Source organism: Sodiomyces alkalinus (assembly GCF_003711515.1).
Source record: "Sodiomyces alkalinus F11 unplaced genomic scaffold SODALscaffold_8, whole genome shotgun sequence".
NCBI lineage: Eukaryota > Fungi > Ascomycota > Sordariomycetes > Glomerellales > Plectosphaerellaceae > Sodiomyces > Sodiomyces alkalinus.
The window spans coordinates 1,435,610-1,449,729 of NW_021167086.1; the positions used below are offsets into that span (position 1 = coordinate 1,435,610).

Consider the following 14,120-nt stretch of genomic DNA (forward strand, 5'->3'; position numbering starts at 1 on the left):
TCGAACGCTTTTGAGTGTTGCCACAGGGGAATCTTCCCTAAAACCCCTCACAAAGTGCCGGGAATGCCATATGACAATATCCGCATATTCCGGCTGCATACCTATAATGCGCTTTTATCTTCAGAGAGATAAACGGACGGACGAAGTCGAGCAACACAGGGCGGAAGAGGAAGCGGGTGGAAAGGGTGGTGGTGGTGGGGTGGGGGGGGGGGGGACCGAAGCGAGGCATGCCCATACACGGCTTCCACTCAGCAGGCTAGTCTGGCATTCCGCCGTTGCATCATAGACCCCCAAAAGTTGCATTAGTACGTCGAATGGATCCCCAAAGCGAAGGGAGACGGGCGGAGAACTCCCAAGAGAGGGAGAGAATTGCACGCGAAACAGCTGGTTAGGAGCACCGTGCTTCCTGCAGAAGAGGGCTACTCCGTGTCTACCGGCATGACGAGACACGCCAAAAGGAACCTTCTCGTCGAAACCGTACTAGGCAGGTGAGGACACGGAGAAGTCGTGTCGAGGGGTCTTACTGGTGGCTTGTCAGACAAAACGGAGGACCAAAAACCCTCGTAGAGGGGTCAATAAGCATCCATAGTACGGAAAATCCAACGACCGCACACCTCGGCTTTGTAGGCATTGTCCTACCTTAAATAGCACACCGGTCACATCCTCCTACAAGGAAGGAGAGAAATACCTATGCCCATTGGTGCCATCCTTATGTCTCTGCCACTTTGACTCAAAAGACTGCTTATCTGGTGAAACAGCGGATTCTTTAATCCCGAACCAGCAGCTCGCGACTTTTAGCCCAGTCCGCGAACTCATGCCTTTGTTTTCTGATGTCGACAAACCCAGGTCGACTTTCCAAAATGCGAAACGGATTGCCTGTAAAACCGTGCCCGGGTTCTCCGCGGCTCCCTTCACACACTCTCTCGATCCTGCCTGCCCAGACGCGCCATTGGATTGGACGCAGATCAGGGGCTCTGAAAATGAGGCCAAGGCAAACAACGACCGTTGCCAGAATAGTTTCGACGACGATATCGGTTGGTAGTAAGCTGCCAGATGACTTGGGTGTTCCTGCGGTCAGGGACGAAGCTGCTTGGAAAGATTGGAGGGCCGCGTGCTCCTGGACCGAATAGCATCTGTGTGAAAAGGCATAGCAATGTCACCGTCAGCCAGACAAACTGAAGGTACCAACTTCGAGGGTAGGGAAGCTCACGCATGGGCAAGAAGGAGGAGACCAGCTATGATGATCGAGCGGGAAATCCAGGCCATATTGAGTGTTGATTGTGCTACTGTACTTGCGATGACCAAGATGAACTCGAAGTAGAACGTTCCCCGGCTGCTCTTGTTTCAATAAGCGTTGTCTCAAGTGGCTGTTTGGATCAGATAATGTCGAACAGACCAGTCTGTTCGATTACGTAATAATCCGGGTGGACACCTGTAGAATCTTCACCACTAATATTACGGTGGCAGGAATTCTCTGACGGTCCACACATAGTTATAATTATACATAATTACCTTGATCAATTTTGACCTATTTTATGACGATTTCGACTACGCTTTATCTAACAATTAAGAGTCTTACTTACTAAGTGAAAAGCCTACCCTTTACCCTTTAACTACTACCGATTAAGAAGCTATCTAGATACGCCGATATAGCGTGTTAATCTATAAATGACCCTTAAGATATCGAATATAAGCTAGTTACCTATAAAACCTACCGCGATTAGGAGCTCTGACGTAGCTACTATAAGGCTATGGTCGTTAATAATAAAGTCTAGGAATATCTACGCCCTAATAATCCTATTCCCCCCCCTAAAAAGCCTGTTTTGCCTTCCTACGATAACTTCTAGTCTTTATACGTAACCCTATAAGTAGAAGCTACGCCCTTATAGTAGTTAGACCTAATACCTACTAGGCAGCGCGTCTATAATTCGGCGATATAATACTAGAAGCTATAAAGGGATAACTACGCTAAGTACGTTAAGAGTATTAGGACTATTGTAACCTAAGAGACTAATACTATTAACTAAAGCCGTAAGCTACTACTACGTAATATAACTAGATAAAGACGTAGTGGTACCAGATCGTCAAGACAAAGATAAGATAGGGAGGTTAGTCCAGCAAAACCACGATGCATAACCAAAACATAACCAACACCGCTATAACCTTGAGCGAAGAAGTAGATCGGTAGTCACTATTCTGATCAGGGTAACGTAAGTTAAACTAGAAAGATACCCTAAACATAGAATAAGTAATTGCAAAAGAGGATATCAATTAAATAATCGTCCTTCGATAGGGATATCTAGAGCCTGTCCTTAATATATATATGGGAGATAGATCCCGCAGCCTTAAAAAGGGGGTTATATAACCGGCTAGCGATACTACACCAAAGCCGTATCTGTGCGGTTATAGTAACGCTACCCCTAAAAAGGTATTTAAAGCTATCCGCTGCGATACTACTCACTATATAATTACCCGCCGCGTTAATACTTATAAAGAGTATAATAAATACGTCTATAACGTGCTAATAACTCTAAAAAAGCTATAAGAGTAGTTATCTAGATAGTAAGAGCTATTACTACGCCTTAAAGAGGTCGAATTAAAGCCCGTAACGTATATCTAGGTAGCAGTAGACTTCTTTAGAGGGATACGTATAATCGCTAAACGCGATTAGACCGAAGCCGAGGGATACCTTTTAGATAATAAAGTACTACTTCCTGAAAACCTTTATATCCTGAGTTACTAATATACTAAGACTAAACTTAAAGACTAAGGAAAACGCGGAAAACACCGCGTTATAGTATTCGCGGCACTGTATACCAGAAGTGATAAGGGCGAAGATACCTTAGATACCACGATAAAGCCCTGTAAGAAGGGCGGCCGTGGGAAGAATAAAGCTGAGAATTCTACTACCGCGATATCTATAGCTATACCTTCTATTACTTTAACTAATCGCTCTTCTTCTAAAAGACGTTAATCTACCGCCAGAAAAGGGGAACCCTATCGTGTATATACTACGCCTAATCACGATATTAACGCCTATTACTATATCTTTCCGGAGATAGCGTTCGACGGCTAGACCTCCTACGAAAACACTAAAATAGCCGTTTAACGGATCCTTAAATACGACTAGGGGACGAAAACTAAAACCTCGCCCTTCTTTAGAGTCTATAGCCTACTATATAGCTATATAGGCTAGGTCTAGAAATAGTGGCTTTAATAGGTTAGTCTTGGGATATCGAGGGTCCTTCGGCTGGGTAGGAGGCCCCCTAGGCTTCGGAACCTATAGCGGACCTAGGACCCTTTTTCCCTCTTAAAGACCAGCCTGAAATAGCTACCGACCCGGGCCCTGGCCCCGAAACCCTTGATTAGAAAACAGCCTACCTGGAAGCCCTCGCTAAAATATAATATAACCTAGGCAAATAAGCCGCTGTTTTCTATACCGACGGCGCCCTAAGCTACTCTACTAGGTCTCTTACAGGGCCCTCGTAGACTGTAGTCGCTGTAATATAGTGGACTAATACTGAAAGGCCCTATAAAGCTATAGGCTTTAACCTAGGGACCGCTGCCGAAGTCGCAGACGCGTAATTATACGCTATTCTTTAGGCCCTCCACGCTGCCCTAGAGTAGACGCCTAGGCCTCTAGAGTACTATATTCTTAGTAATTTATAGGCGGCTATTTAGAAGCTTTATTGCACCTTATAGTAGGCTATGGAAGCTAAGGACCTTATCCTACGCCGTAAATAATTAGGCACTTCGGTTTCTATATAGTAGTGCCCCTCGTATATAGGAATAGAGGGTAAGAAACTGGCGGATAAAGTAGTTAAAGGGGCGTTAAACCCCGAAAAAGCTACTAAGTCCGTTAGCTTAGTTACCCTTAGCCACCTAAAGCACCGGGTAAATAAAGCCCTTATTTAACACCAGAAGACCCTGTAGAATAACGAAGAGGAGGCGGAAAAAAGAGGTAAATCGGTGTGACTAGGCCACCTATATAGGCACCTAGTCCGCGATACCCTCCGTTTCTCCCGAAAACCACTACTAATATAAGGCCCTAGGTGGGTAAAGTCGGCTTTTACGTAGTTAAAAACTGGCTTCGGATACGTAAAAACCCACTAGAAAAGGTTGTAAAACTATGCTAATAACTGCTATTCCTGTCTCGGCTCCCCTATGTAGGATATAGCCAACCTTATCCTTTCCTGCCCTTATTATAAAAACGAACGAAAGGCTCTACGGGAAGCCCTAGCAGGCCTACTGCTATCTCTACCGCTTTTATTTAGTACTACAAGGGGAATACAGGCTTTAGAGGCCTACCTCTTAGCTACTACAATAGCTTCAGCGAAGTGCTATATGGCGTAAACCTTGATTTCTGCGGCCTAGGTCTTGTGTTTTGGTTTTTATCTATGCTATTAGGTCGATTAGGCAGATTATTACGGAGGATTTCCTTTGGTTATTACTGTTACTTACTGATTTACTATCCTTAGCTCCTACTAGCCTTTAGCCCCTAGGGCGATAGGCGCCGCGGTATAGCTATAGGGCTGCACGCGCGTAATGAATAAAAAATAAAATAAATATACTTTAGGATTCACTAAATAGGTAGCTTCGAGGCTGTCTAACCAGTCTACTAGGGCCTAGGCCTTAATAGAAAACTAGTTAATAGCAGCCCCGATCTACTACTAATAGCTTTTGTTAAAGTCCTCTATAATAAGGGAGGGCTTAGGGACCTAGAGGCCCTATAGCACGCGATCTTCCGTCCAGGGTCGGCTTCTAGGGCCTAAAAAGGAGGGAAAAGAAGAAGACGAAGTGGAAAAGGTAAAGGAGTAAGGCTAGGGGGCCGCCCTCGGCCTATTATTTCGGGGTCCTATTCTATCAAATTATAAACGTGTAGAATATAAAAGGTCCTTAGATAACAAACCTCTATAATCTACGCATCTACATCGTCTAGAAGGTTATCGGGGTGTGAAAAATCGATACTAGAGCCCTTTCTTATATAAGTAAGGACCCTAGGCTTAATAGAGAAGAACTGGGTTTTTTAGGATATAGGCGTAACGGTGTAGAAAGCAGGGTGGTTCCGAATAAACCACCCTTCTGGTGTCGAGACGCAGGCTGGTTCCTGAATAAGGACTATATCAGCCGAAGCCTCTAAAGTCTATTTTAGGATAGCCTCTTACGCCGGGGCCTGTTCATCGATGTTGTATTAAATAAACCGGATATCTTTCGAACTAAAAGGCCCTTTATTTATAGAATTTAGGGTTTTATAGCTCGAAAGACCTCGTAGTCCCTACTAAAGGGGGGGTGATCTCCCTCGTAGTTACAGCACTTATAGGTCTTATACTCGCAGTCTCCGTATTCTTCACACTCGTTATAGTAGTGGTATTCCTCCCTATAGCCTTTAACAGCACAGATAGGGCAGTAAACTAGGCCTTTATAGATCCCTCGGGTATACCCGAATTTCCAGCAGTTAGAGCACCGGGTTCTAGGGGTTATACGCCTATATTTATAGACCTTTAGCCGCTGGCCGGCTATATAGAGCCCCTGTTTTAGGCAGTACTTCTGTTCTTGAGTAGAGGGCACGGAAATAACCACTATGCCGAAAAATGCGTTCAGAGCCCCTAGCCACCGAGGCTTCCCTACTACCCTAATAGAGTTAAAGGTGCCGATTGTGGTAGCTAGGTCCTGTAAGCCTAGGCCCTGTTATAGGCTTCGGTTAAGGGCCTCTTGCGGCGACTCGGAGAGGTCGGTTGGAGGGGTATCGCCACCCCTAAAGGCTTTAGAAGGCACCTGTTTAATAATAAGCTTAAACTAGTCGCCTATAGGCTAGGAGGGCTGGAGGGGCGGTTTAACTCTTTAAACCACTGATTCTGCGAGTCTAGGAGCTGTTGAACGCTGTACTTCGGCCCCGGGGTAAAAATAAGGTTCCCGTTAGTCGACCGGCTAACAGCCGTAACTGCAGGGAATTTTAGGGCCTTATTAAGCTTATTCCGAAGCCCGAGGGAGTCGAAGTTTTCTCTAGGAATCGCTGCCCCTACCGTAGGTTATAGAATAACCTTAGGGACCTTTTTAGGGTCTGTTAGTATGGGTGCCGGGGGTATAGAGGTATGGGTAGGTAGGGGCTAAGGGTGCTAAAGCCCCTAAAAAAGGGGCCTAGGGTGCTATAGGGCCTTTTTCCCCTTTATAGCCTCGCTATAAAGGGGTTTAGGCTATTCTATAAGCCTGCGAACTGCCTAAGCTAGCTCGTCGACCTTCTATTCGAGTATAGGAGGCAGGGGGCTCGGAGTTCCGTCGCTAGTAGATTTAAGCCCTACGGATAGGGCTTTAATCTAGGGGGCAGGGTTAAGGGTATAGGCCTATTAGGGTAGCTAAAGGGCCTATTAGAGTAGTTCCTTAGCCTTCACCTTACTAGCCGGTCTAGTCGACTTCTGGGGCTCGGCCGAGGTTTCTTTAGGGGCTTTAGCTATTCTAGGGGCCCTTTTAGCCTATTTGGAGCCTAAAAGGCTCGGCTTTTTAGTAACGGGCCCTTAGAGGCAGGGGGGGCCTTAGAGGGCGTTTTAAAAGCGCCTTCGGCTTCCGAGTGCGAGGGGGATTTGATTCGGGTCCTAGAAAAGCGTCTAGGGGTAGGCGTGGAGGGGCTAAGGTGCCTTTTCGAATTTAGGGGCGTAGCGAGGGTTAAATCCTCTATATTAGAGGTGTTATCTATATCTATCTCCCCTAGGCCCTTTATAGTTATAGGGGCCTTAGGGGGGGGGTATTAGGGCCGTTAGGGGTGTTAAGGGCGTTCGGGGCGTTATTATGGCTAATGTTGTGGCTGGTGGGTTATTGTTTGTGGCGTTGGGGCTAGGTGGACGTCGGGGGTGCGGCTCTGCGCGGCTGGGCTTGCTGCTTTGTCAGCGAGGGCGCACGGGCCACGTTAGACTTTTCCCCCGCACACGGGGGAGCCGTAAGCCTATTTCCAGGTATTTTCGCACTTATTATACGCCTAAATTAGCGCCTGCGTAATACAGGGCTATAGATAGGCGTATAGGGCTTAGAAAGAGCTATCGATTGATATAGCTTTTGAGTAGTTTAAGGCGTTTGCGCGTAAAACGTAGGTCCCCCTACGTGAGTTGCTATTTACATTTATTTCGTTATATAAAAAGGTATTTAGTTTACCTAAATCTTTAGGCGATATTTCTTTCGATATTTCGGTATAAAAGTATTCTATTATTTCATTCGAAGGGCTAAGTACCACGATATCGTCTACGTAGTATAAAAAGGTAGCTATTTCGTCCTTTCTTTTATAAGTAAAAAGTCCTTTATCGTATACAAAGACTATATAGCCTAGTTTCTTAAGAATCTTTAAAAGGAAGTTATACTCAAGTCTAGGGCTTTATTTTAAACCGTATAGGGCTTTATTGAGCTTATAAAAAGTGTCTTCTTTTTCGAACCTAGTAGGTTAAATAGTATATATAAGGATATCTATATCGGCGTGAACGAATGTGTTTATAACGTCGAACTATATAAAATTCTAGCTTTATAAAACACCTAATAGGAAAGCTAGTCTATAGCTCTTAGGTCTGTAGATAGTAGAAAAGGTCTTTAGGTAATTAATTTCGAGAATCTAATTATACCCTTATTATTATTATTATCGATCTTACTCCACTATCCTGACTAATCTATAGGAGGCTTCCTAGGCTATACGGTCCTTCTCGGGTAGCTATAGAGCGGAAAACCAGGGTAAAACCCGGGGAAAACCTCTATACACTTTCTTAGGTGGAGAGGTACCGCTACGGGGCTAATATAGCCCCGGTTCTTCTCTATTATATATCTAGATCTTACCTTTAGGCTAATAGCTAACGGGAAGTATAGCAGGCTAGTAATTAGTTAAGTTGGCCTAAGCTAATCTTTATTGGTAGAGCGGGGGCTAAAGGGGCGCTACCGCGCTTCCGCTATAGGGCGGCTACGGCTCTTTAGCCTTAGTCTCCTTATATCCCTTAAGGATTAGGTCTTTATTTCATCTATTCAGTTAATAAAGGGAGTAAGGAGGCAGGCGCCTCCTGCCTCCCCTAAGTGGGTTTCTGCTATATCCGGCGGCAGGTAAGAGGAATAAAGACTTACCCTATTATAAGAATTAGATCGTTAATATCCCCTCAGGCCTTTATAGCTTAATCCTCCCTCTTCCTCCTATAACGCTAATAAGTTCGTTATAGGTTTTCCTCTAATCTATTCCCGCTTATAGTCCTATAAGTTTATCGTTACAGCGTATACTAACTCGTAAACCCCTTTAGTTTTCTTATTATATTCATATTATAATTTTACTATAAGTGTCTCGCGGTAGCGTAGTAGCGTATGGTTAACTATATAATATAGTATTAATCTATATATATATATAAGTAATTGGTAATAGTAGTTTAATATAAATTTCCTTCGTAGCGTAGTAATACCTCCGCGGTAACGTATTAATAGTCGTAGATATCTTCTCCTAGTAGTAACACTAATACTAATAATACTTATAACCGGAATAAAAAAGGCTTAATGCGGGTTATACCGTATATAAGCCCTAGTAGTATCGATACGGTGCCGTGGTAGGTAACTTAGAGTAGTTATATACGTTATAGTAAACGCTTAGGTATTTACCTAGACGATATAGAGGCTTACTCTAATACTATAGGAACCAGTATAGCCTGTTTTTAATATTCTAATAGCTAGTATCTATATATGGATATAAGTTACACTAGCACCGTTATAGTATCGTAGGTATACCGTAGTAGCGTATTCAAATTATCTTTATAAATCCCCTCCACTACTAAAAAGCAGTAATAGCGTTTTATAGATCTTTATATGGCGTATATAGCGGTAAAGGCCGCTAATAACGATAGTATCGCTACTATAAGTATCTCCCTACGGTGCTATAGTAGTCTCCTTACTAGTAAACTATAGGCTAAGGAGCGCATAGAGATAGCGTCCCGGTCTTTTAGCCAGGTCCTAAACCGGGCGTTACCTTTTAGTCGCGGCCGTGGCGGCACCACGCCGGCGGAGTTATAGAAGTTAGTTCGCCTAATAAGGCGTTAGGATGGTAAGATAGACCTAATTCTAGAGCACCTTATAAGTAGCCTTCTTTTAGCCCCGTTACGGCCCCTAATAGTGATAGTTAGCTAACTAGCCCTTCTAGGGCCTTAAGTATATTAAGAGTAGTATTAGCGCTACTAAAGGTGGTAAGGATAATAATACTTAGTAACGCCCCGTTAGTGCTAAGCTAATACCGCTAGGGTCCCGGCTTATAGCACCCCTATTAATAATTAACTAATTCGCTATACCGTTCCGTCCCTGCTCCGGTCTCGCTTTAGTACCGTCGCTATTTTTATAGGCCTCTATAACTTTAAGGGTAAGGCAAAAGTCCTTAAGCTTCTTCCGTTATAGGAACCATCTTATAACTACCCTAGCCTTAGTATCGTGTTCTAGTATATTGTATAAATCTCCTCTTATTATAAGTAATCTCGTTATAGCACTAAAAAGGTCCTTATAGTCCTCCTTAGTTACCTCCTAGTATTAGAGTACTATATACTCCGCTGTTTCCGCCCTTTTATCCCCGTAAAGGCACCGTGGTGATAAAAAGCCCAGTACCCTTATTTTAGCTAGGATTACTCGTAGGCCTAGTTTTTCTAATCTAACCTAGGTAAGTACGGTGCTTTATAGCTTAAGGAGCCCTTTATATTTCCGGAGGGAGTATTATATTAGGGGGCGGCTTAGTACCACTACGGCGTATATATAGGGCCGCTATACATCCGTCTAGGCTTAACCCTATTCCCTTATAAGGGCCTTCCACGGGGGCCAGGTTCTAGCCTAGGTTATTAGGGCGGTAAGCTATACTATCCACGCGAGGGCGGCGTAAGTCCTATAATACCGATTCGGTATCGCTAAGGCTCTCGCCGCGGCGTATACTTCGGCTAATATCTTATCTTTAGTCCTTTCTTCTTATATCCGGAGGATCTTTCGGACGCTTAGGCTTAAGAGGTATAGGTTAAGAGGGGGGGTTAAGGTCTTTTTTTCGAGGACCCTAGCCGGTATAGCCTTATAGGCTCCGGCCACTAATCTAAGGTATTAGTTCTATATCGCTATAAGTGCCGTTATAGGGCCGTGCCGGGGGCTCGCCCCTATCTTTTAACCGGCTAAGGCATAGTAGGCTACTACTAGTCTTACTACTATAAGGTATAGTCTTTTTATATCCGCAAAGCTATACCCTTACGCTACTATACTAAGGCTTAAAAGGGCGTATATTTATATAGCTAGTCGGCTCTGTACCTTTTTAGCGTATCGCCGGAAATCGAGTTTCCTATTAAGCTAGACGCCTAAGAGCCTTATCGCCTCCGTTACCGGCACCGAAAGAGCGCTAAGGGGGAGCGGGCTAAAGGAGGGTTAGTATAACTTCGTAAAAGGGATATAAATATACTTAGCTAATTCGAACTATAATCCGCTCGCTATCTCCTAATCTAAGTAAGCACGCTATATAATGGTAAGATAGTACCGTGTCTATACCTTTATCCTGCTAAAGACTATACTATTCGTGCCGTTAACGAATCCTACTACTATTATTTTAGGTACCTCTTCTAGCTCCTCGTAAAGGGTAGAGATATATAGAATAAAAAGGATAGGGGAGATCGGGGAGCCCTACGGTATACCCCCGCGGAGGTACCGCGGGGGGGCCGTCTCGCTATTAAGTAGTAGCTAGGCTATATAGTCTTAGAAAAAGCTACTAATTAGAGTAATAAGCTATTAGGGGAATCCCTTCCTTTTAAGTACCTTAATAAGATAGGGGTAAGGGATAGTATTAAAGGCGCCTTTAATATCTAGTTAGAGTATTAAACTAGTGCCGCTATAGGCCTAGCTCGCTTTTATAGCCTCCGTGACTCTTTATACTACTATTTTTATACTCCGTCTAGTCCGGTTACCTATCTATCCTTCTAGGAGAAGCCGATACTCCTCCGTTACGGCGGCGATACGGTTAGCTAGTATCCCCTTAAAGACTTTACCTATTATATTAACGAGTAATATCGGTCGCTAGCCCTTTACTATCTTATAGTCGGCTAGCGGCCGGCCTTCCTTTTTAAAGACTATCACGGTAGCGTAACGGTACCTCTTCGGGTAATAACCCGCTTTAAGGTATCCTATAAAGATAACGCTTAGTCTTTAATACAGGTGAGGTCTATATACTTTGAGGAGCCCTGCTAGGAGCTTATCGGGTCCTAGTACCGCCTAGGGTTTAGTCTTCCTAAGGCGCCCTTATATATCTATTACGGTGATATCGTGGCGGATATTCTATCTAAGGGGGAATTCCGCGCCTAAGGGCTTAAGGGCAGTAAGGAGGGGGGGTAAGAATAACTTCCGGTTAAGGATTTTAGCTTTCTCCGCGTATATAATAGCTGGGCTATTATTATTATCTTAGCGTAGTAGCGGTACTAATAAGGGGTCCGGCGGTATATTCCCTTTTATTCGTGACTATTTCTATAATCGCTAAAAAAGGTTATCGTTCTTTCTAGTCTTATATAGTAGGTGCTACTAGTATAACCGCTTTACTACCGCTATAGTCTTATTGCGGCGCCTCTTCGCTTCCAGAACTTATCCTATCGGTTCCGTGACTTCCTATATATATATCTCCGGTAAAAGCGCCTTACTTCTTGGGTAAGGGCGGTTAGCTCCGCGTTCTACTAAGGGGTAGGTAAGAGTTTAGGGGTACCCCCGCGGTAACACTATACGGTCTTATCGGCTATAATTATAAAGTCCCCTATTAGGTTATTTAATACTAAGTCGATATCTCCTAGTATTATAAAAGGGCCGGTCTACTATAATTATATAGCTACGAGCTAGGGGACCTATAAGTGGTTAAAGTCCTTTTAGACCTAGCAGGGCCCGCTTAGGTCCCGCGGTAGTATTATTACGGTACTCGGCGTAGTATCTATCTTTATATAGATTTAGGCCGTTTATAAGTAGTAGTCCGATCCGATAACGGTTTTATTAAGGCCGTCGAAATCGTAGCGGAGCCCCTATATCGCCTATATAAGGTTAATAATACTAGCACGCCGGCCCGGGCAGTACCATATAGTAGTCCCGGGGGGGGGTTACTAAGTCTAGGTTCTACAAGGTTATAAGGGTAAATAGGGTATCGGCTTAGGGGTAATAACGCGGTGGCTATAACTATAGGGGGTAGTATAGGTTAAAGTTCCCTACAAGGACGTGGCGGCCTTATAGTAGTACTATATCGAATATATCTTATAGGGGTATATTCTTAGGGATCCTAGCTAACTAGTAGTTCTCTAAGTAGATTAACTAGATTATAAGGGCGTTATCTCTAGTCCTAAATATAACCGTGTAGGTATTATAGTAGGCCCGCTATATCCACGTGTATAACGAGTATCTCTTATATATATATAAGAGGGCGCGGCCTCCTCCCTATATTAGCCGGTATACCACCTAAAAGGGGTAGGTAGGGCTTTTTATAAAGGGGTTAAGGCCGGGTTCCTGGATTATTATTATATCGTACTTAGCGCGGCACCGAAATAGGAGCTCCCGCCACGCCTAACTCCTCCCTATATTCTGTAAAAGGATATAGATTCTTATTAGTTAGTAGGGGGGGGGTTGAGATAATATACCCGGTATAACCGGGGTTTAGTCCTAGCTTTATAGATCCTATTACGGTGTCTTACTAGCCCCGCGGGGGACTATATAGGCGCTTATTAGGGCCGGTATCGGGGAGCCCTCCTATCTTCTAGTTCTTTTCGGGGGGTATCCCCGGCCCTTATAAAGGGGCCGGTCTAAATACTAGGCGATAATAATTGGAGAGAAGATCTATAGCTACTATAGGTATACCACTTCGGTCTAGCGGGTAATATTAAAGTCTCTAGCTCGGTACTTATACGCTTCGTGAGTCTTCTTAGCCTCTTTCCTTAGTAATCGGTATAAGTCGTTAAAGGTATCGTAGTCTCCGGTATAGGCGGTATAGCGGCGGGAGTGGCCGGGCGCTATAGCGTTATAGTATCCTAACACTTATGGGTACGCCGATTTAGGCTTAGTATAGTAATAGTATACCCTTTTTACTATAGGGCAGCTATTAGCCCTATAGCCGAAGTATAGGCACTTATAGCACCTTAAGGGGTTAAGGTTAGGATCGTATAGTTCGTAGATATAACTGCCCCCTTTAAAGAGGAGGGTATTCCGGATAAGGCTTACTACCCCTTCTAGTAAAGCCGTTTTGATAAGGAGGAGCGTTACCCTATTAGTACTGTGGTAGGGTACTCGCTATTATACTCGGAGGATTATAGCCTCGGGGTTTATATTTTATAAGAATACTAGTAGGTCCTCCTCGGATAAGGCGTTAAGGACCTCCCGGGGGATCGCCTTAGTAAGTATAGGGTAGGTTTATACGGTTAGGGTAACTCCTTTACTAAAGGCCTTTTCTACCTATTATTTCTTATAGGTAGTCTACTATTATACCCCTTCGGTAAAGGTAAGGTAGATATCTCCGCTAAATAGCTTCTATGCCGCTACGGTATTATCTCGGGTAGCTATATCGTTTATAACTTAAATAGTTTCTTTTAGGATCCTGGCTCTAAGGGGCTAGTCTTCGGGGAGGGTTCTTAGCGGACTATTAGTTCCCGGTAATACCTAGCAGGGATTACTTTAAGGGGGGTAGGGTCCTATAGCGGCGTCGCTACGGGTACTCGGGCTATAATATTAGCCTAGGTCTCTCTTATACTACTTTTTCCTTTTCGGAGTTCCTTACGGATAATATAGCGGACGGATATATATAGGTATACTAATAGTGGCGTGCTGGCATTATTACGGGTACTATGTATTATAATTAATTCCTCTACTAGCTTTATAACCTAATTAATGGTATTCCCGTTAGCTAGTAAGGCCTGAATTTCTACCTTAATCTTAGCCACTCTTAATTCCGGGGGGGCGCGGTGGTCCCCTTTCGGTCTTATATCGGTTCCGCGGTATATCCTGTCTCGGGAGGGGGGGGGGCGCTCGTATTATAAAAAGTGGGTCCGTTACGAATTCTATATAGTCGAGGTCAGGGAGACGCTATCCTATAACTCTTCCAGCTATACCGTAGCGCCAGTATTACGGTACCGCTATAATAGTATCCCGGG

At 44.1% G+C, this 14,120-nt stretch overlaps 1 protein-coding gene across 1 annotated transcript; it reads right to left on the bottom strand.

The window, feature by feature from the left end:
• Window positions 1-544: 544 nt before the first annotated feature.
• On the bottom strand, window positions 545-1,362 carry SODALDRAFT_335246 (hypothetical protein). Its single transcript, XM_028612403.1, has 2 exons — window positions 1,211-1,362; window positions 545-1,133 (listed from the first exon to the last, which is right to left on the bottom strand). The coding sequence occupies exons 1-2, from the start codon at window positions 1,264-1,266 to the stop codon at window positions 767-769; spliced, it is 423 nt and encodes a 140-aa protein (XP_028464836.1). The 5' UTR covers window positions 1,267-1,362; the 3' UTR covers window positions 545-766.
• Window positions 1,363-14,120: the final 12,758 nt, after the last annotated feature.